This window comes from Puntigrus tetrazona, chromosome 16, assembly GCF_018831695.1.
Source record: "Puntigrus tetrazona isolate hp1 chromosome 16, ASM1883169v1, whole genome shotgun sequence".
NCBI classification, from domain to species: domain Eukaryota; kingdom Metazoa; phylum Chordata; class Actinopteri; order Cypriniformes; family Cyprinidae; genus Puntigrus; species Puntigrus tetrazona.
The window spans coordinates 21,637,576-21,658,997 of NC_056714.1; the positions used below are offsets into that span (position 1 = coordinate 21,637,576).

Genomic DNA, 21,422 nt, shown 5'->3' on the forward strand with positions numbered 1-21,422 from the left:
ATGAAGTAAGTCATAATCAAAGTGGGTTTATTGCATCCCAGCCACTCCACTGAAGTGAGAAAAGGTCGGCACAGTAGTGGAATGTCCAGTGGGAGGAAGTGAGATAATCATTTAAGCGGCTGGAATGAATAGACCCTTCCTCGCGGTCAAAACAGAACAGCCCACATTGAAGTAGTAAAGATTTTTTTTTTTGTCATGTATTTATGGAAATGCGTAAAGTTCAAGAGTCATTGACCATTGCTATCACATGTAGAGGCTCCTCTTAGCTTTTAAAGTCAAAGCAACCACTTTTGCACTCAATAGGTCAAGGTTTGCGTTTTTTAGCACTTGCTGATGGATTTTGTGACTACAACATCTGGTTGCAAAATATGACTTACAGCCTTTTATAACATCGAGACATTACTTAATATCCATATTGACAAGATTAATACAAAATGAGCTTTAAAATGAACTTAAAATTAAAATGAATTAAAATGAATTGAAGGTCAGTCATAGACGTAGTTGATGTGGAAATTTAGCACTTGCTCATCAATGGATCCTCTGCAGTGAATGGGTGCCGAGAGCCTGATAAAATCATCACAATATTCCACAAGAAATCCACATAAACTCAGTCCTTCAGTTAATGTTTATGAAGTATAAATCTGCAGGTTTGTAATAACTTTGTAATAAAGTTAGTAAAGTAATAGTTCACTTTACTCACTTAACTTTACTATTACCGGTCCATAATCCATAATAATGCTTACTCCTGTGAAAAAGTACATAATTTTTTGTCTTCTCACATCAAAATTACTAATATCAATTTATTTTGAACCATTTTAGACATTTCTTGATTAGCAAAAAGTGCTTTACGCGTGCAGTTTTGTCCCAGCTCAGATGAAATGACTTGGATATAAGAAGGCTCATGTTTTTGCCAAAACAAATGGTGTAAAGTCTAAATGTCTTGAATTTGTTCCTTACAGACATGCAATTTTTCACTTCACACAACATTAATTGATGGAGACTGGAGTCATGTGGATTATTATTTTTTTTTTTTTTTAGCTGTTTGGACACTCATTCTGATGGCACCCATTCACTGCAGATGATTCATTGACTAGCAAGTTATCTTATGGAAAAAAGAAGATGAGGGACTGACGGAGATCACGAAAAAACACGAGTTACGTAAAATAAGCACACGACAATGCCTTTCAATTTGTGTTCTGTAGGTTGATTCAGGTACAACACAAAACCATAAAGTGTTGATAATCAATGATGTAAGCACATGCAAACCATCTGAACACTCAAAGCTAAAAGCTAAGAATTGTTGATTGTTATTCAGCAACATATTTGTTTTGCCGCCATATGAAGCTAATAAAACGGTCTCAAAGCTTCTCTTAAGACTCTGCGCTGCATGGTGAGAGCGTGTGTGGTTATTGTTTTTTCTGGTTATTAGTTTTATTGGCTGTTCATGAGCACCATTTAAGCGGCACAGCTCATTTGAAAACAAAAGGGAAATGTTGGGAATTAGAGTCAATTTAGATATTTTTAAGCACTTGAAATTGAAAACATCTAACCCTGGCAGAACACTCACACTAGGATAAATAATATCAAAGCACTCTTTGCACTTATTGTTTGAGAGAAACGTCTCCCAGTGTACTCCCAGAGTTGGAGTCATTTCACTAGGAAATAGTGACATTTTCTAAAAACTATATACGAATCCGAATAATCACATTTGTGATGCTTCTCCAGTTTTCTAGGATTTGTTTTTTACCTTGATATTGTAAATATTCACCGCTATTCGAAAGTTTGCGGTCAGTAAGATATGACATGGTTATATTAAGCAGGTACGTATCGTATTTATCAAAAATGGGAAGTGGATTTCGGCCTGTAACAGCTGAAGGACAGTTCTGTGGCTTTTCACTTCATCGTTCCTCTACAGGGGAGAGCTGAGGAATGGAGGAAGCTTATCTGCTTGAGGGAGATGAACAATAATCCATTTCATTACTGCTTGCTCTAAAAAGATTGCCTGAATGGGAATAAACAGAAATGGGAATTGTGCAAGAAAACAAAATCACCATTTACAAAATGTTTGGGATCTGCCTCAGGATTTAATAAAGCAAAAATGAGATCCATCCTAATAGAAACGCATGCGTCTACCAGTGACGGAACATGTTAAATCTCTGCCCAAATCCCTTTAAGATCTCTCCATAGGAGATCTAATTTATGTTGAACTAGACGGCTCTCTTTGAGGTGAGTTTAAGTCTAAGACAGATTCATTAGTCAGATGTCTACCTGACCTGGTATAAACTCTTTAGGGAGTTTAGATAGCAGGCCCAGTGCTCCATCTTTCTCTGCAAATGTACGGTAGGCGCATTACATTAGACTCCTACATCTTTCTACTTCGCAAGCACTCAGAGAAACAAGTATTGCGCTAATCCCTGCCGGCAATTTATCTTCAACGCATATTTGTAACGCTGCGATAAATTCGATAGCGTCTGGGGCCCGCTTTAGAGAGGAGAAAGATAAAAGAAGAGAAGACAACTGATAAAACAAGGGTTTTTATTGCAAAACGATAAAAAAGTTCAATTTCATTAAAAGAAATTAAAAAAACTAATTACATTTAAATAAAAATATAACGTAAACCGTTTGTTTTATTCTTTGTTTTTTGGGGTGGCTTTGGTGTCCTTTCCGTTCTTCTTGGTGAGACCACTGAAGTATTTCTCTCTGAAGGAGTTGTGACCCTGGTATGGGGTGAAGCGAGGGTCAGCAAGGTGCGCTAGTCTGTCCAAATCCTGCAAGAAAGCACATTAAAAAGCTTAAAAAAAAAAATAAAAAAAAATCCTAAGATTTAAGCACATCTTCAGTAGTGGAGAGTAAAAAACTGCTGTTCTAAACTGGATCAGTACTGGATTGTTTTTTTATTGGCAATAACCTATATTCAAGTGAAGCATTTTACATTTTCTGGTAAAAACTAAGTACATACACATTACTGGTCAAACGTTTAAAACAAGTATTTATTATTTAATTAAACCAAATACAGTAAAAACAGTAGTATATACATAATTTATTCCTGTGATTGGAAAACTTAATTTTCAGTATACATTACTCCAGACTTCAGCATCACGTGATCCTTCAGAATCATTGTGATAAGCTGATTTTATTCTACGAAAATGCACAAAATTGATGAAAAGTAATAGTGAAGGTATTTCAAATTATGAAAGTATTATTTTTCAAACGACTTTTGTTAACTGAATCCTTTTGAGCATAAAAGGTTTCTTTCTCTTTTGCCAGGTAGTGAAGGTTTGAAAAGAAAACAAGAAACGGACAGTGTGCTTTTAAATTTTTATGTTTAGATATACTTAAATATTAAAACAAAGGAAGAGACCGTTTTGAACGTTCGTCTGAGCGCAGCACGCTTTTATGCCTTCCCTTCACAAGCTCACAGTCAAGTGCCTAATGACAGACAGCAGAGTGTTAAGTTCCTCAGATTTTCCTGCTCCGAGCAGAGGCCAGGATCTTAAGCAGGACCTGCTGGAGGAGGGCAGGAGGGAAGCACACTAACGAGGTGGCAGGAAGACTGCGAGCTGAAAGTGATGACTCCAGCTCTGAGCCTGCGAACCATCAACGACACCTTCAACAACACACTCCCTTCTGCCAGTCAGCAAGGACTCAGTTCAGGTCACACGCGCCGAGGCCTTAGTTTACAACGCAACTTACGCAACGCAGACCACACAAGCCTCTGGAACAGATCCTATAGTGTCTGTGGTGGCCTAAGTGGGCTGTAATGTCAATTAGGATTATAGGATGAACAAATGAAGATGAACAGCACTGGAAATCTCATGAACGCTGTCAAGGAATGTGCAAGTCATAATTCACTCCAAAAACAGGAACAAAAAGGAAAATACCTTTTTCATGACAATTACGCATACGTCTCTGTTGTGGGTAATGAAAGTTCATATTTCGGTTTTGGGAGTATTTTGACAATAGCAAAAACCTGTGATCGGTAAGTTTTTAAGTAAAAGATTCCAAATAAATGCCCTTTGTTTGAAATGTCTAGTTAAACAATCCAGAGGAAATGTTAAAATGTAAAATACATTAAAACAGAAAGATATATGGATACAAGTATAATTATAAAATGCAATTGGTAACTATAAACCACTTTCATATCTACTTATATCTATTAATCAAAATAAACTAAAGTGCCCCAAGAGTTAACTAAAAGCGTAAACAACACTTAAGTTCATGCGCACACTTCCCCCCCTGAATGTAAACAATGCTGATTACGTCAAATACGTTCATAAGTAATCTCCAAAAAGGCAGAAGATGTAACTCAGGGGAGAAGAAATTATGTTATTTTTGCGCAAAATAAATATTACAGTAGTGTTGCTAAATTGAAGTTTAGCCACTGATCTCACATGGACTGTTTTCTCGATGTATTTATTACATTTCTAGAGCTGGGAACATTTAAGTTGTGTCTGTGTCTATGCAGGTTTTTTAATCAAAAATATTAGAAATGTTCATTTCTGGGTAAACTAACTCTTTGAACGCTGTACACGAAAAGTGTGTGCTCACAAACCTATTCATCAGTCATTACAGGCATGATGAGATGAAAATGAGACGACTGGACGAATCACCACAGATTAGTGTCATGCAAAGGAAAAATTAACCAACTAAGGTATACATTTTTTTTTTTTAACAAAATTAAAGTGTTTTTGAGCCTCGCCTGCATATCAACCTGTTATTGGCGACTCCCGAAACCAAAATATGAACTTTCATCACTCATAAATAGGAACATTTCTTTGTAAGATTTACACAAGAACGCACCAGATCTTTGGTGCAGGGGACATGAGGACACACAGAATCTGTGTGCCAAAATGCAAAATGTAAAGAGAAACAACAGAGCAAGAGAAAGAGAGAGATGGAAACAGAGAGAAAGAGAATGAGACAAGGCAGAAACAGGGCCTCATCTGGACTCAGAGTTGTTTGACAGCAATGGACTAATGCTAGATCTGCTAAGCTCCTAAAAGTCCTGCGTTCTGTTCTAAAAATAAGCTGCACTGGGTAATATTTATCCCATAATGTAACAAGACGTGTTCCTTCTGTTCTCAAACAAAAGCAACAGAACTCTAAACCTAATATTATAATTCATGTGAAGAGCATTGTAGAACAGCCTAACAGAGCCGATCAAGGAAATTAGGATAAACATCCATAAACACTGAGCGACGGACACTATTCAGATGTTTATTTTTAGCTACTGCTGGACACTAGGAGACGTTTTGCAGAGATCTTATCGTATTGACGTATCCAATGCCAAGAGCACATCAGAGCTACTTGAGCTTTGGGAAATGAGCCAGTTTTTCACAGAAGAGACTGATTTAATAGACATTTTTTTTGTCTTTGGGGACTCAAACAAGTTCAGGAGGAATACAAGGACATCTACAGATAACATATACGTTCAAGGTTTGAAGAATAAGTCTGTGGAGACACATGCCAGTCTGGGTAAATATTCGTGCGTGGGTTTCAGGAAAGCTTTTATGGGAACAATTTGGGGTTTTGAAGTGAAGTGGTTGTCAAATCCAAAGATGGATTGTTTTCCATACAATGTGTGATTAAGTCATTAAAGTGGCGTAAAAACAGAGTCAATCACAGCCAGATGGCAGGATTATTTTCAGATTGGCGCCATAAAAGACGTAACAGTATAAAACATGTTCAGGACAGTTCGCGTATATCAAGCTCATCTTTAGACCAAGAGGTCTCCAGTCAAAAAAAAGCCTCACATACCTCAGGCTCCTTGGTCTTCTCCATGGTGATGAGTCTTCGTGACGTGTGGCTGGACAGAGTTTGCTCGCAGTTGCTGATGGGAGTCAAACAGGGGTGAAGAGGCACCATCTCCTCACAGTACCTGCAGACCACAGTACAGTTTCAGATCGGCCAGCTGCACGCTTACCAAACACCCTGATGGTGGTAGGGGATGTCACAACTATCAGCTGCTGTTTCTGAAATTGTGCCACTGCTCTCTTGTGTGTGTCAAGATGCACTGCATAGCAATGGAAAAGAGGCGACACATTAAACTGACATTATTTGTAGATTTTCTGACAATTATTCTCTGGGCAACAGGAAGATCACCAAAACAACCACAGAAGCAGTGCATGAATGCAGTCTATTACGATTACTATATCTTTGCTTTCAATATAAAATATACAGGTAAGGTAAAAATATATAATTCTGAAAAATTAAACATTAAGAACATTCAATTATTTTTAATCAACAGATCCACAAAGTCAAAGTGAACCTTACACTTAGACCTCATCTGTTAATATATATGTGTGATCATTTTAAACTGCAAATCTGCAGCCCTGCCACAACCATAAGAACCCATCTAACCAGAACCGCTGAGAACATCCGAACTATTCGTTGTTCCCAGAGGCAGTGAAGACATTTAGTAGGGACATTAACTCAGCAGGGAGTTGAGCTGGTGGGCTGTTAACATTCAAGCGCTGACAGACGCGTTTGCACGCATCGACTCCCTTCATTTTTCAGACGATTACGTAAATATGGCTAGCGCCTGAAATCGATGAAAAAAAAAAAATCGCTTTCGAGGGCTGCTAGCTCTAGCTGAACCTCATCCACACAAAGCCAGTGATCCGCAAACCATTGCGCACACGCAGTTAGCTGCGTTTCAAACAAATCATAAATTATGTGCCCTCTTTTCAACGGACCTGACAAAGCAAAACAAGGAGGCATACATATTCTCCATCGCACTGTTTACACGGAGCTACTCCTGTCACCTTGGAGAAATGTCTAACAAATGTCAGCTTTCCAGGAAAGGGCCCTCTGGAGAACCCCATCCACAGAAATCACATGACAGAATCACATTTCTGAATATAGGGCAATGAGTCAGAACAGACTAGTACATTATGGGGTACTAATGACTTACAATCCCATGTGGCTCATACTCATCTCTGCCTTCACTTCATGACGTCCGTGTCCCGTAAGAGAGATTATTCTTCTATTTGCAACAATAGGCAGTGGTAACAAAACAATTAACATAAAGGTCAAAGATGTGTCAACTGGATAACTTTTTAGATTCATGTTGATGACTAGATCACCGCGGACATTACTAAAATATGTTGCCATATTTTTCTCTGTCATACCTCATTTGGTTTTGTTTGTAACAAGCGACTCGTTGCGTCACCAGCAATGCTGATGTTTACTATGGAAGAAGTGTTTCATTTGGTCTGGGGCTTTCTCCTCAAGACAAAGTGGATGAATTGGATACTGAGGGCTGTTTCCACTTCTAACTGTTACTAGGGTAATCAGCGTCGAAGTCCCAGATTCCAGCAGCAGTCATCTGCTCCTTTGACACCAAAGTTTATAAACACAAGTGTTGCTATACTAACGCCGGCTCAGAAGATGCGGTCATAAGGCTTCTGACGCCAGCGCCTCCTTGTGGTGATGTCACTCACAACTATACCGGTTTCGGACCCCAACACATTCACAAGATACACTTTTGACCCATCGGCCGGATATACTGGAGTTCAGCTGCGTGTAGCTTCGTTCTGACTCTCTGCTGCACTTAGTGATAAAAAAATTACCCCAATACTTTGAATGGTGCTGTAAATGTTTATGTTTTAACAAGAAGTTTCTTATGCTCGCCAAGGCTGCATTTATTAGATCAAAAATACAGTAAAAACAGAACTTTTGTGAAATAATATTTTAATATATTTTAAGATGTAAATTATTAAAGTGAATTTTAAGTAAAATTCTAATATGCTGATTCCTTTTTCTTATCAATAATTTTATTTACATGTATACACATTTATATAGTTAGATTTTATATTTTATTTGTGTATGTATATATATATATATATATATATATATATATATATACACACACACACACACACATTTAATATATAAACATAACATATACATAGAAATACTTTTATTTTGGATGCAATTAGTTGTGATTAATTGTTTGACAGCACTATTATATTATTATTACGTTATACCTTTTAATTTCTGAATTCTTGCTGAATAAAACATTTAAGATCAGCATTTGTTTGAAACATAAATGTTTTGGAATTTTTAATAACTTTCAAATAATTAAATTAATGTGCACTTGCTGAATAAAAGTTGAATGTAGTGTACAATACAGGTCTTTAATTTCTACCATCATACTAGTATTTTTTTAATATTGTGCAAGACACACCTTGAATTAAAGTTTGAAATTGTACGCTATTAATTGATGTGTTAGATATTATATAAATTAATATAAAAAGAGCTGTGGTGTGTGACTGTATCTGCACAGCCCTACTTGGAAAGCACTTCATTCATGAAATAAATCAAGACAACGCAAGCTAAATTCATTACTGTTGGCATCAGCAATCTTGTGGGATTGAATCCCGTAACTATATGATGGAAAATCTGTCTATAAGTGAGACGGAGATGAGGTAAAGGTGCAGATCAAGCGCTAGGGCCCTTTTTTTAATCACAGCTCTTCCTGGGCCCTGTAATCAGTGGAGAGCATGATCTGTGGACACTGCTGTTTGTGGTCAGTGGGAAATACCCCACGGCTTCACACCTGCTCCTATGCTGGTGCTGACCGCAGGTCAACAAGCCTGAACAGGTTTAACATGCACCGCCTCAACAGGGGGCTTGAGCTACCGATGTGCTTTGAGCGCCTTTCTATAGACATAGGAAGGTACAAGATAGCCCCCTAGTGGCAATTCAGTACATATGATAGAGAAATATGCTGCATCTGATAAAGTTTGTGAATGTTATCGAGCAGCCTAATTACAGATACTTACTCTGGTCTGTAGATTGGAAGCCAATAGACGAGACGTCCACCCAAAACTAAGTGATGAGCCGCAAAATTCAGGAGGTCAGCAAAGATATCACTCAGGTGATACGCCATTGAAACAGGCACGTGACTCTCTCCAGAGCTGCATTAGGAAAGGAAACAAAAAAATATAAATCAAATCAGAATCTTAATAGGGATAGTCCACCAAAAAAAGAGAAAAGAGGTGAAGATATCAGGGAAATCTTTTGAATGTGCAAAAGATTGCCTTGTCCACTTATCTAATGAACAAATTAATTCAGAGTTTTTCTTTTTGTAGCACATTTTTGAAAAGAATGACTAATGTTTTATACACAACATTATTTTTAGTAAAAAAGAAAAAAAACAAACAAGTAAATGATGACAATTTTCATTAAAACCGGGTTAATGCATAAATACATCAAAATCTGATACAGCCTTAAAGACATTATTATTTAATATTATTATCATTATTATTAATAAACACTAATATACAGCCAATATAAGCATGCTAATAAGCAACTAGTAAATAATGAGAATTGTCCCTATACTAAAACTGTTACCAATATTTCTCTCTTGACCACCAAATCAGAATGATTTTTGAAATACAAGCATTTTTTTTTAATTGTTGTAAATTGTAATATTTATTATTTCTCAATACTACTCTTTTGACTAAATTATGGATTTAAAAAAATGCAGGAAAAGCCTTCGAAAGCTAGTTTGACTATACAGTATTGTACCATTTGTTGTGTTAGAGGTGAGGCAAAGGATTACTGGATGACTGGTTCATATCTAAAGAGTGTTTCAAGTGGATCCATTAAAAATGCAGGTGGATAAACGTGATAGGCTTACAAGTCCTCGGGAGGTTTGATGATATCTTTATGAGATCCCGTTCTCCTTGTGGACTCGCGGATGCCATATGGAGCTGCACAAGGGAAAAGAAAAACACTTGAAGCTTCAAAACAACAGTTAATAGTAACAAATAAAAAAATGTGGCTTTAAAAAGTGAAGTGTGTAATTTATGAGCCACTAAACATAATTGAGCAATGTTTACAAACAGCATTCCCACGCAACCGAAAAACCCAGCCAGTGTTTTGGAACAGCTTGTTTTTTAGCTAATCCAACCAGGTGCGCTTTAGTATTTGAATATAAAAGTAAATTGTACACCTTTGAAGACCTGAGATATTTATAGGAACGTACGGTCTGTAACAATGGCATCAAACTGTGCATTTTTTCTCCAAACTGGCTTGGAAGCGTCAGACACCATAACGTCCACGTAGAGACTCTCAGTCCCATACTGCCTCAGGTTCGCTCGGATGTTCTCATCCGGTCCTCTCCATTTCTGATTCTTCCTGCTGGCTTTTCCTGCAATAGTTTTAAATGCTCACAGGTGTGCACTCACTAAAAAAAACCTACTGTGGAAAACTAACGGAGACAATGATTTAAAGGCTTTAAAACAAAAACAAGCAAAAAAACATACCTATTCCATGGATAGTGTTGTAATCTATGTCTGTTCCACATACATAAGCCCCAAAGTGTGAACACGCTACCAGCAGACTACCTGAAAAGTAAGAAAATGATCATTACGGAATTCAAGATAACAACACAAGCAATTTCTGCAATACATCTGACTGTAGATATATCTTTATACACTTTAAAAGTATGGCCTATAAGGATTTCTAGGCAAGCAGAGGGCGTTAGTAAATAAGCACATCTGGCCTGCAGATCTCAGCGCATGTGGTGACAACAGACTTATGATAAAGCCCTGGCAACATCGTGGCACGCTACAAACTCACAATAAGCCACGCTTTGGGAAAGAGACTGAGAGAGAAATGCAGCCCCATGCTGTTTAGTAAGCCAGCAATCCTTCATTTGAATGATGACACTCGAAAGTGTCTTTTCAAAGTCAAAAGGAGGAGGAAAAAGTGGGCCAACTGAGACTGTAAAGTGTGAATTTCTGTGAGACATCGCAACCAAAAAAATATGATATAGAGATCTGCTCCTGCTTCGTGTTAGACACAAATAAGAAACAGAAGATGATGGCACATATCTTCAATCACCCAGACAGGCTGTCAGATGTGATTTCACTCAGAACGAGAAACAAACACAAACACCTGCTTCAGTTTGGCTCAAAATGAAGCGTATAAACTGTTCTGATTAACAACATGCCAAACAAACCCATTTTGCAAGACTAAATGAATTCATTTGTAGAATAAAGTTATCTGACATCATAGACGTGTTGGATGATAAAAATACACACTGACTTTGCTGAATGACTTTTTATATTAAAACTGACTTTTTAATACTAGTTGTCGCAGAACCACCAATATAATGTTCCAAATTCCAAAAGAATGATTAAATTAACACAATTATACTAGTAAAAATAAATAAATGACTGTTCTTTTAAACTTTCCATTCATCAAAACAAATTGAAAACGCATTACAAAAAATAAATCCACAAAAATATTAAGCAGCATAACTGTTTCCAGAGTTGATAATCATAACAAACATTTATTTAGCATCAAATATTAGCACCAGCCTTTCAGAATAATTTCTAAAGACTTGAGTAAGGACTGCTGAAAATTCAGCTTTGGCATCATGAGAATAAATTACACTAATATTACAATAACAAGTAATGATATATTTTTTTTACATTTACAACATTACAGTTGTTTTTTTTTTATTCAGAAAAGACATCTTTTCATAACCAATTGAACATATTATCAACAGGGAATACAACAGCTATTTTACAACAGCTTCAAAAGTGCCTCTTCCAATCAGATATTAGAGTCAAAAATGTATGTCAAGAGACATAAAGGGTTGTATTTAAAAGCCATGTATGCGCTCTGCGCTCCTCACCTGTTCCAACAAAAGGATCGTAAACCAAATCGCCAGCCTTTACTTTGGCATGATTGGCCATAATGAAGGAAAGGCCAGCGTCCATACTAGTGTTCCCAATGAAATGTCTCTTCTTCACGCTGTACGAGCGAATCAATTCTCTCTGACCATCTGCAATCTGAAGAGAAAACAGTTAATACATTAGGTCACCTTTTACATCAAAGACATCAATCAACTTTTACTTTCTAGGCCAGAAATCAAGCAATTCACAAATCCATATAGTAGACATGGCTTGTTCGTCTTCAAAGACTTCTGAAACGTTATATCCATGGAAAAAGCTGCTTACCCATCTCCCAAAGTATATATGAAAAGGCTCCTCTGGGATGTCATTAGGATCAGAGCCATAATCCTCCAACAAACAGAAAATATGTTCTGGATCCTTTAGATTGACAGTCCCTTCAAATGGCAAGAAGTCTAAAGCCTGTGGCAAAAAAAAATGCTATTTTTATATATACACATATGATTTTCACTGTCCATAACAGAAGACATTCAAACAAGCAGTTAGCGCTATTGATAAACGAACAACAATTAAGGATGGCATTCTACAGAATCAGGCATTCAAAATGCACAAAGATGCAAATAAAGCTAAATACTTACATCAATCTTTTTGATTCTGTCCTTAAACACTAATGTTTTGTTAAAAGTGTAGACATTGATCTTGTAAGTCGAATTTTGTTGTAGATATGGAGCCTGTGGAGAAGTCATAAAAGAGACTTTATTGAGAGTTTATTCAGAAATGCATTCTGTAAATCACATTGTATTTATTAAGAGGGGAACGTGAACAAACCATGTTTTCTGCTGGATACGCCAACAAGGACGTCCTAAGCTTGTCTGTTGTTGTTCCATGACCCCAAAGTTCAAAAGCAGACCTTGAAATTTTACATAAATGCAATTCAATAATTATTCATTTTTTGTTTTTGTTCTTGTTCAATGAAGGCTTTACAGTAAAATATTTTGTTTCTTAATGTTAATTAACAACCTAACAATGAGTAAAAGGCATATATAATTTAACATCCTATATTAATCCTTAAAACTACATTTCTCCACTGTTAATTTCAATTCACAGTGCATTAACTAATGTTAGCTAACTTTTCCTTATGAAATTGTAAATGCTGTTAATAGCATTAAGATTCATACATATTGTAGAAACATTGTTCATTGCTGGTTCACGTTAACTCATGTAATTAACCAATATAAACAACTGAAACCTTATTGTAAGATGACACCCGTGGTTACATGAAATATTCATACACTATTCATAATAGTTTTGCCATCTTGAGCATTGCACATGTAATGTAAGTGTAATAATGTGCTAAAACTTACTTTCCACAAACCGTTCTGGACATGACACTCTGTACATCGTCTTCTGATAAGCCATTCAGTTGCCAAAATGGAGACTTGGCAAAAAAATTTGAGTTAGAAAATAAATAACATAACAATTACTTACAGCAATTAAGTGAAAAACAATTTAGGATTACATTTTCGCTGAATGTCTCTGGTGTATCAAACGGACGGTTTCTTAGAGCCAGCAACGCTTTTATTTCCTGTAACAAAAAATCAAAAAGTGATACATGAATATCTACCAAACACAATTCGATCTTAGTTTTAAATTAAAATGATTTACTCTACAATACTGAATTGAATTGTAATGAGCCCACTAATTTAAAATACAATCTGACAAATTAATTCTAGCATTTTGACACGAAGGTCTTATTGAACTGAAAGTTTACAGATTGTACCGGTAATCTAAAATCGACGTTATCATGTGCAAGATGAAGTAAATATTGTCTGCACGCTCGACTACAGTGGAGAGCCATGTTTGTGTGCTACACTCAACATCATCCGCTGAGTACACCGTGCAAGCAACAACAGTTCCTATTTGGCATCCCCGTACGTAAATCGCCTAAGCGAAAGTTTTGTGAAAGGATTAGACATTTGTGCTTTTTTTACCTGTTTTAACCACTGCAACATATACCTCAGAGTTAAATTAAGTAAATTCCTTTGGGGTCGGAACAATTGTGTGCTCGTGAAAGCCGGTTGATTTTTTTCTTATGGTTTTATGTAGTGCTTTTTGTGAAAAGATTTCGTGTCACCTGATGTTATCCTTTAATCTTATCTGCGCTCTCATTAACTTCTTAAGAAGCTAAAATCTTCCCTGTCATTGGTTCATCGTCTCGTACAGGGACGTGATTCTCGTGCTCTGATTGGTTGGTTCGCACGTCAATCACTCTCGACAGAGGTCAGAAAAGTATCTACTGCTCAACTTGTAATGTATCCACTTTCATCGCCGTTACAGCATGACAACCATCCTCAAGAAGCCAAACAAAGGCGGTAAGGTTTTATTATAGAACACCTAATGTGCAGTGCATATATTTTGATGTCAAATAAATCTTTGTAAAGTTGATCACATCGTTAAACTATGCTGATCGATTGTCACTAATAATCTTGTAAGCTACAATGTTCTGTTCATCGATTTATATACAGTATAGTTGTGTATGTGTACTGTATACAGTGTCGTTTCATGCAGACTTTGCCACCTATAGAGACCTGAACTGACAATAATGTCCCAATTCTTCTATATTTGGAGAATTAAATATAATTGAGAATAAATTCAATTTAAATGGAAGTGAGTTTTATGAAAATTGAACTGTAGCCTACTTCAAATATGAAGAATTATTCAAATAATAAAATTAAAAGAAACCATATTACCTGCCGTTTTAATAATTTAATAAACATAATGATTACATTTTTGAATATGGGATATTTCCCATAATACTGATACATTGTTGGACATAAAAACCTATAAAAATGTGAATTCAAATTATAAGCTACATTTTTCCAGATATTCCTGATCGTTATAATTTTTCCTAGTAAGCATTATTTTCCCCAAAGTCTTCAAAATTTGCGCCAAGCATAAACAGCGTGGGACCTTAAATACACAAATACACGAAAGATATTTATTTTCGCCCCGTTTTATAATCAGTGTTTTCTTAGTATTGTTATTATGTAGTTTATAGCAGAATTATTATTAGACTTTTATTTTTTATTTAGTATAATTTATGCGCTTCTTTTTAAAAAAATATTTTAGTTTTTATTTCCAGTTGGTAACTGTAGTGCTTTTTTCTTATTATATTATTATATCGCATTACCTTCTTTTTATTTCAATTTATGACATTTGTTTTGTAATTTTCGTTTTAGTTAACAATAACCCGCAACATTTTTTTCCCTACAATCTATCTATATGATATAGTTAAGTGCCCCGACTTGTATTGATTACATGGGGTCAGTCTTACTTGTAGACTTCATGAAGCTTTAAGTTATTTAAAGGCCGTACGACATGCAATCTTCTCACTTGTAGCTTGTGTTGTGCCAACAGTGAAGCATGCTGAAAACTAGAGCCTTCCTGTGAGCCAAAGGTCACCATGGAGACAGAAGCAGCACCTGCGCAGCCTAATGACGACAGGGCGGAGACCTGCACCGTATCCGTCAAGGGTCTGACAGAAAACTGGCAGAAATGGTCCAACGACCGCTGCGAGTATCAGAAACAAAATCCCTTTAGCAACGGCAAGCTGATTCCACCGCAGATCCAGCGAGGACAGGAGGGCTACGGCAGGCCTTTAGAGGGCTCCAAAACCGAGCAGAGAGGAAAAGACGCCCACTCTCACATCAGCAGAGAGGTCACCGAGCTCTGCCAGGTCATCAGGGAGATCGGAGAGAGCGGGGGTGAGAGCAGGGTGTGTGTGCGGTTCGGGAGGCTGTTTGAGAGATACGTCACCATCTCTAATAAACTGGTGGGAGTTCTGCTGCGAGCACGCAAGCAAGGGCTGGTGCACTTTGAAGGAGAGATGCTGTGGCAGGGAAGAGATGATGAAGTGCTCATCACCTTGTTGCAGTGATGGACACCATGTGCCTGTCTGTCCAACATTGCTTTATAGACATCCGTTTTACTTGAACGTGAGTTAGGAGTCAGTTGTCGGCCAAAGAAACTTATGCTAATGAGATTTAAACTGAGCGTATTGAATTCAAATGTAGCAATGTTGTATACTGTTATTTTTTTTTCCCCCCAAGTATCACCAAAAAAGAATTTAAAAAAATTACAATTACAAACAAAATTCGAAACGGTCTGGTTTATCATTGGTCAAAATGACAGGTAGCCCCACCCCCTCCCATACCATCTCTTAAGTCGGTGTTGCTTTTAGGTGCTGCTAAAAATACTTTTTACGTGTTCGTGCTTTAAAACATCTTAAACTAGTCTGAAAAAGGTTTGCTGTTCTTAGTTGGGTCTACTAACCTAGTTAGGCTGGTCTGTTTACTGGTTTTAGAGGTACTTTAAAGAAATCTAAAATTAATAATTTGCTCAGGCCATCCAAAATGTAGATATCGCTTCTTCAGCGGAACACATTTGAAGAAATGCAGTGTTACATCACTTCCTCGCTAATGAGTCCTTGGCAGTGAATGGGTGCTGTCAGGGAGAATTGATGGACCGGAGTCGTGTTGATTACTTGTGAGTTATTGTGATGCTTTTGTCTGTCATTTTGACGGCACCCATTCACTGTAGAGGATACATTAGTGAGCAAATAATGTGATGTTAATGGCCTATAGGTAAGAAAAAAATAATTTTTCAGTGAACTTTTTAATTAAGCAGTTTTTTTACAACCTACAAAATGACTTTATTCTGCTATTATTATCTCTGCACAATGATTTATCCTCAGAAATTACACTCATTTACCTTTAAGTGAACAATAACAGTGCAACATTTTAGTCTTATTCTCAAACCATAATCACATTAATATGCCATCACTTTGATGCACAGTGTTAGGGCACACATTGTTTTCCTGTTAAAACCTTTCAAAAACATGTTTTTTGTAATGGAGTAATTTTCTCATATGATGAATCATTTGCAAGAAAAGTATTACTTAGAAAATACGTCAACTTTTCTGTATTCAGTTGCATTGAATGTATTCTAAATGTAATTAGTATAAAAATGGATGTACAGTGATAATCACGTGATAGTCTTGAAGCACAAAGACTATTAAAAAGCAGATAACATATGCAGGTTATTATATTATTATTTCTTTACATGCTTATGCATATCACACAACTTTACACCTCTCAATAATACATCTGAGGCAATACAGTACAATCTATGCCATGGCATAAACAGAGTTAAAACTTAATTTAGTTTCATATAAAGGACAAAAGGCATAGCTGCTCGTTCATCAGTGTTGCAGAACAGAATAACAAATACATATATTCTGATGCCAAAATCATTCAGCCAGTGAGGTTAAAGGTCAAAGCTAATTATTGAGAGTAATTACCATTTTTAGCTCATTCATATTTAAAAACTCTTTGTCTCAGCCCTGTATCCTTAAAAATCATATTACTTTAGTAAAACTGGAAGAATCCCAACTGTTCTTTGTAAAAGATTAATGATTCTGTCAAATTTATCAATGTCATTACTATTCAGCATGCTTTTTTTTTTTTCGCCCCCAAAGCAATTGAAAAGCAGCTGCAGTGTTTTTTTAGCTTCAAATTTGATTAGCACGTCTGGCTGACGATATAACTAACAGAAAACACAGCATTATGAGTATTACAACCTTGAGGCACATGTCTGTGACCTTTTGTCATCACAAACATATTGACTAGGACTGTTATTATGAGGAACGCGGCTCTGGGCGTCTCAAACACGAATGTATTTTGAGTTCCTCTAGCTTCCTGTTCGTTTAGCTCATAGAGTTCAGCCTTTGGAGCAACTGGTCGGCCTGCAAAATAAAGACATGCAAGGGTGAGCTACGCTTTTGCACACTCCAAAGCAAAGGGGAGTCGAAAACCCTACGATTTAACACATGAGGACATCGCTTTATAGTAGCAGAAGTGGTAAGACTGCGACATTTCTCCACGCTTATCCATCCGAGCTGTCAAAAACAAAAAAGGTTTTCATTCCCCTGCCACTGTAGCCTGTCCATTTTAATTTAATACAATTTGCTCGTTCCAATTACGCGACAAAAGGTCTCATTCAACAGACGTAATAACTGGCAACGTCTCAGAAAACATTTTGTTTGTTAACGCATCAATAACCCGCTCCAAGGGAATGCGATTATTAGTTTTGTTGGGTGTAATTCAGCTGTGAACTAAATTACAGCGAATAGTGGATTGCATTGATGGTTTATTCATTCGATTGCTTACCGTTACGAACCAGTACGAGTTTAGCCTGTAGATCAAGCGGGACATGAAGCCCATTTGACTGACTGGTGCGAGAACATGGAGATGCAGATGTGTGACGGAGCAGAATGGAGGCCAGTGGAAGCCAAACCTTAGGAATATAATTGGAACGTGATGCATCAGAACATAACTCACGATGCTGTGCATGCTTCATAAACAAGGACTTGATTTTCGTGTAAGCGGCAGATGTTTTTCATTACCGAACATCATTTAAATCGGTCACGTCGCTCTTCTGAAGTATCTCTTTCCCCGTCTCCACCAACTTCTCCACTGCAAACCACAAAAATAGATTTTACACGGATGACTCCTCAGTAAAGCATGTTATGTGTAACTAAGCTGGGAAGTCTGACTACTTGCACGCGTTAAATGAGACTAATTTTTTCAGATTGTTATGCTACTGTCAGAAACGGCTAAACGTTTACACCGGTCTTGAAGAACTCACAGCGTGTTTACCTAATGCTACATGCTCTTTGCCGAGAGATTTACAATTGCCCACATGTTTACTTGGTACAACCAGATAGTGATGAGGAGCTCCAGGGTGGATGTCTCTGAAACAGGACACGGTTTCATCCTGAAAAACAGGGTTTTATTTCATAGAAATGGGTAAATAAAAATAACACCAACTGCAATTGTATTCAATCTGTGTTATAGCTATTGTGCTTCATTTATTTTCGCAATTATTCAGCACTAATTGTTTGTAGATACATTTAGATGCAATAAATAACGTTTAGACTTATAATGTTCCTATTGCAAAACATAATTAAAATTTATTTTCCAAAATAAACAAGATAATTTTTCTAAATACGCATATTACTCCATTTTTGATGCCGAGTATCACCCTTTTTATTAAAACAAAATTATTTAATTCAAAAACTAACTTGACGAGATTTTGCATAGGAAAAACTATTATAAACACCCGGGACACGTCGGAATTTCACTTCTATAAGAAAATACTGATTTCATGAAACACGTAACGATATTGTTAGGTGTATTGTGTTTTTAGCCTCTTCATCGTTATCGTCTTTCGCGGATCGTATAATATCTTAAATAAAGCACTGGCAGCGCACTCACGTTATGCAGGAGCTCGGTTCCCATTTCGCCCTTCACTATTTTACAGAAAATGCATTTCTTGTCGTATCCATCGTCGGTCTGGCTCGCTGTACTGATCTCAGGTGTCGGTGTGTTCACGGCGGCTGCCATCTTCAAAACGTGAAGTCGGCGCTAATTACATCATCACAAACACGAGCTTCCCGTCATTTCAACATATAAGTCCTCTGAGTCTGGTATAGAAAAGCCGGGTTTGACGATCCCTTTGTGAGAGAACCCGAGGTAAAATATACGCGTGTACATATTTTCATTTTTAAAGCGTCAAAATAATGCATGATATTATTAGGACAAGTTGATAATAAATGACTGAATTTTATGTCCTATGTGTTAATTGCTTTATTTATATATATTACAAAACGTTTTATTATCATTATTTTTTTTTTTTTATTTATATATTTGTTATATATATATATATATTTTATTTATTTATTTTTTTAAATCTAATATAACGTACAAAATATACTATTTAATTCAAGGTAAAATGACAGTGGCAGAGCATCCGAAAAACATTTTTTTAATGTATTTTTAATGTATAAGAAATTAAAGATTTATAAAAATGTTTTTTTTTTAAATCAAATAAAATGATAAACTAAAACTACTGGCATGTGTTTGTCATCTTGCTGTAACATTTTCCATGATATAATGTTGATTAAACCCTATATTTAACATGCAATATTTCATGTTACTTAATTTATAAGTTCATATGTTTAATCACATTTATTTCTATTATGAAATTCTGAAGAAACAGAGTCACACTTCTAATGTAATTTCACGCTCATAAGATGTCTGCTCAAAATCTGATTATAAGAATATTTTCCATTCAGCGGGGTGAAATATTACACATTTCTAAGCTTCTAGTAATTTAGGGTACTTCTTCACGATATTGTCAAAACCAAGAGATACTTATTCTTTGTTTCACCATTATTTTGCTTAAATGGTAAATAAATATAATCATCCCATGACCTTTCTTGTTCTTGTATTTAGTATAAACACGACACTAAAACCTAAAATATTAGTCCCACCAAAAAGAAGAAGAAATGAATAAAGCGTCCAAATTTTAGAAGTCAAATTAATTTCTATAGTAACTAACAATACAGATTTAATGCTAATTAAAATATGTATCACGGTTTATTAGCAACGTGGTAGCTATTTCACCCTACTTGTAGCCCTTAAACTAAAACGAGCTTTGTACGTTTTTAGTGACCCCTATAGTGTGGGTCACGACCCCTGGGTCAGGAACCGCCATTTTAAATGATACGTATTCAAGCCCCTTTCGCATTTGATTATTTGAGCATTTCCATCAGCAGCGAACAAGACACAGCTTTTTACCTCCTATATCTAAAGAATACTGTTGTATTGCGTGCAAGCAGCCAGCGCAGCAGATTTTAAGCAAAATCTCCCCGCAGAATCACTCAGACGGAGCTCCCGACCGGTTAAAGGTTACTAATCAAGAGAGGCAGAAAGGATAAGTGAGTGACAACACACTATGTTAAACTGCTCTGTTTAGCGGGTCAACCGAGCAATTAATCCCGAGCACTCCAATATGTCAGGATGCCACATTTACCGCCTTAATGTATGCAAATGATGTCATTAAAATGCATGTTCATGTTTAGTCTCTAAATTAAGAGCTCATTTGCACTCCCAACAATCCAGAGATTCATTATTACAAATTACAAAAATAATAATGACTCAAGACATCAAATTTACTCTCCTTGTACACCCTCCCCTGTTTATATTATGAATGTGAAAATAATTTATGTGACAATCAGCAATTTGCAGCCACTGTATTGGAGGTTGTCGGCTGGCCAAAGCTATTATGTTATCTCTTGTTCTGCGGCTCCATATGATAAATAATGTGCCAGAACATGACTGTATGCAATTACAGTCTGCTGTGGTATTGTAGAAATGCAAAGGATTGTAAAAAAAAAAAAAAAAAAAAAGGGGGAGAGAGAGAGGACTAGCGAATGTGGGACATAGAAGATGATCGTGATGCGAATGGAAAATACAAACGCCTTAGAAATAACTGGGAAAATATGAAGTTAAGCGCTGCAACAAACAACGGATCTCATGCGTCTCTAAATGATTCATGACCAAAATATCAACTCCAGCATTGAGGAAGTCAATGTTTTGTCCTGAAGAGGTTGTAGAATTATTCATGAGGCATCGGCTTTGTAAATAGATCCTGTTGATTAAAATGGAGGAAGTTGGGGGGTGGCGACAAATGCAACTCATGAATCTCTGGAGAGAGAGAGAGAGAGCTACATGAAGGGAAAATATTCAGCTTCTTTAATCATGTTCTGCCCTACTTCCAACTTCCTCTTTCATTCCATACATCCCGCTGAGACGATTGCCATTGCCACTGGTCACCGTCACACTTGGCTTTATGAAACTGAAATTAGCC

At 36.5% G+C, this 21,422-nt stretch overlaps 3 protein-coding genes across 3 annotated transcripts; 1 reads left to right on the forward strand and 2 right to left on the reverse strand.

Moving 5' to 3' along the window:
• Positions 1-2,521: 2,521 nt before the first annotated feature.
• On the reverse strand, positions 2,522-13,536 carry trmt11 (tRNA methyltransferase 11 homolog). The gene is made up of 13 exons (XM_043260042.1): positions 13,432-13,536; positions 13,171-13,236; positions 13,016-13,089; positions 12,480-12,561; positions 12,290-12,382; positions 11,979-12,113; positions 11,654-11,810; positions 10,275-10,355; positions 9,995-10,159; positions 9,647-9,719; positions 8,787-8,921; positions 5,758-5,878; positions 2,522-2,768 (listed from the first exon to the last, which is right to left on the reverse strand). The coding sequence occupies exons 1-13, from the start codon at positions 13,507-13,509 to the stop codon at positions 2,628-2,630; spliced, it is 1,401 nt and encodes a 466-aa protein (XP_043115977.1). The 5' UTR covers positions 13,510-13,536; the 3' UTR covers positions 2,522-2,627.
• Positions 13,537-13,932: 396 nt separating this feature from the next.
• si:dkey-29b11.3 (actin-binding Rho-activating protein-like) lies at positions 13,933-16,484 on the forward strand. Its single transcript, XM_043260131.1, has 2 exons — positions 13,933-14,023; positions 15,069-16,484. Exon 2 carries the CDS (start codon positions 15,115-15,117, stop codon positions 15,586-15,588), a length of 474 nt encoding a protein of 157 aa, XP_043116066.1. The 5' UTR covers positions 13,933-14,023; positions 15,069-15,114; the 3' UTR covers positions 15,589-16,484.
• Positions 16,485-16,743: 259 nt separating this feature from the next.
• Positions 16,744-19,145, reverse strand: hint3 (histidine triad nucleotide binding protein 3). The gene is made up of 5 exons (XM_043260130.1): positions 18,986-19,145; positions 18,368-18,485; positions 18,115-18,184; positions 17,879-18,005; positions 16,744-17,454 (listed from the first exon to the last, which is right to left on the reverse strand). The coding sequence occupies exons 1-5, from the start codon at positions 19,112-19,114 to the stop codon at positions 17,416-17,418; spliced, it is 483 nt and encodes a 160-aa protein (XP_043116065.1). The 5' UTR covers positions 19,115-19,145; the 3' UTR covers positions 16,744-17,415.
• Between the last annotated feature and the right edge of the window lie 2,277 nt (positions 19,146-21,422).

Coding starts and splice junctions, on each gene's coding strand:
- trmt11 (XM_043260042.1), bottom strand. CDS start 13,509: ATGGCTCTCCACTGTAGTCGAGCGTGCAGACAATATTTACTTCATCTT. Junction 12,562..13,015: donor TCCAGAACGGTTTGTGGAAA/GTAAGTTTTAGC, acceptor TAAAATTTCAAG/GTCTGCTTTTGAACTTTGGG. Junction 8,922..9,646: donor ATCAAACCTCCCGAGGACTT/GTAAGCCTATCA, acceptor TTCCTAATGCAG/CTCTGGAGAGAGTCACGTGC.
- si:dkey-29b11.3 (XM_043260131.1), top strand. CDS start 15,115: ATGGAGACAGAAGCAGCACCTGCGCAGCCTAATGACGACAGGGCGGAG.
- hint3 (XM_043260130.1), bottom strand. CDS start 19,114: ATGGCAGCCGCCGTGAACACACCGACACCTGAGATCAGTACAGCGAGC. Junction 18,185..18,367: donor CAAAGAGCATGTAGCATTAG/GTAAACACGCTG, acceptor TGTGGTTTGCAG/TGGAGAAGTTGGTGGAGACG. Junction 17,455..17,878: donor ACTCGTACTGGTTCGTAACG/GTAAGCAATCGA, acceptor TTTATTTTGCAG/GCCGACCAGTTGCTCCAAAG.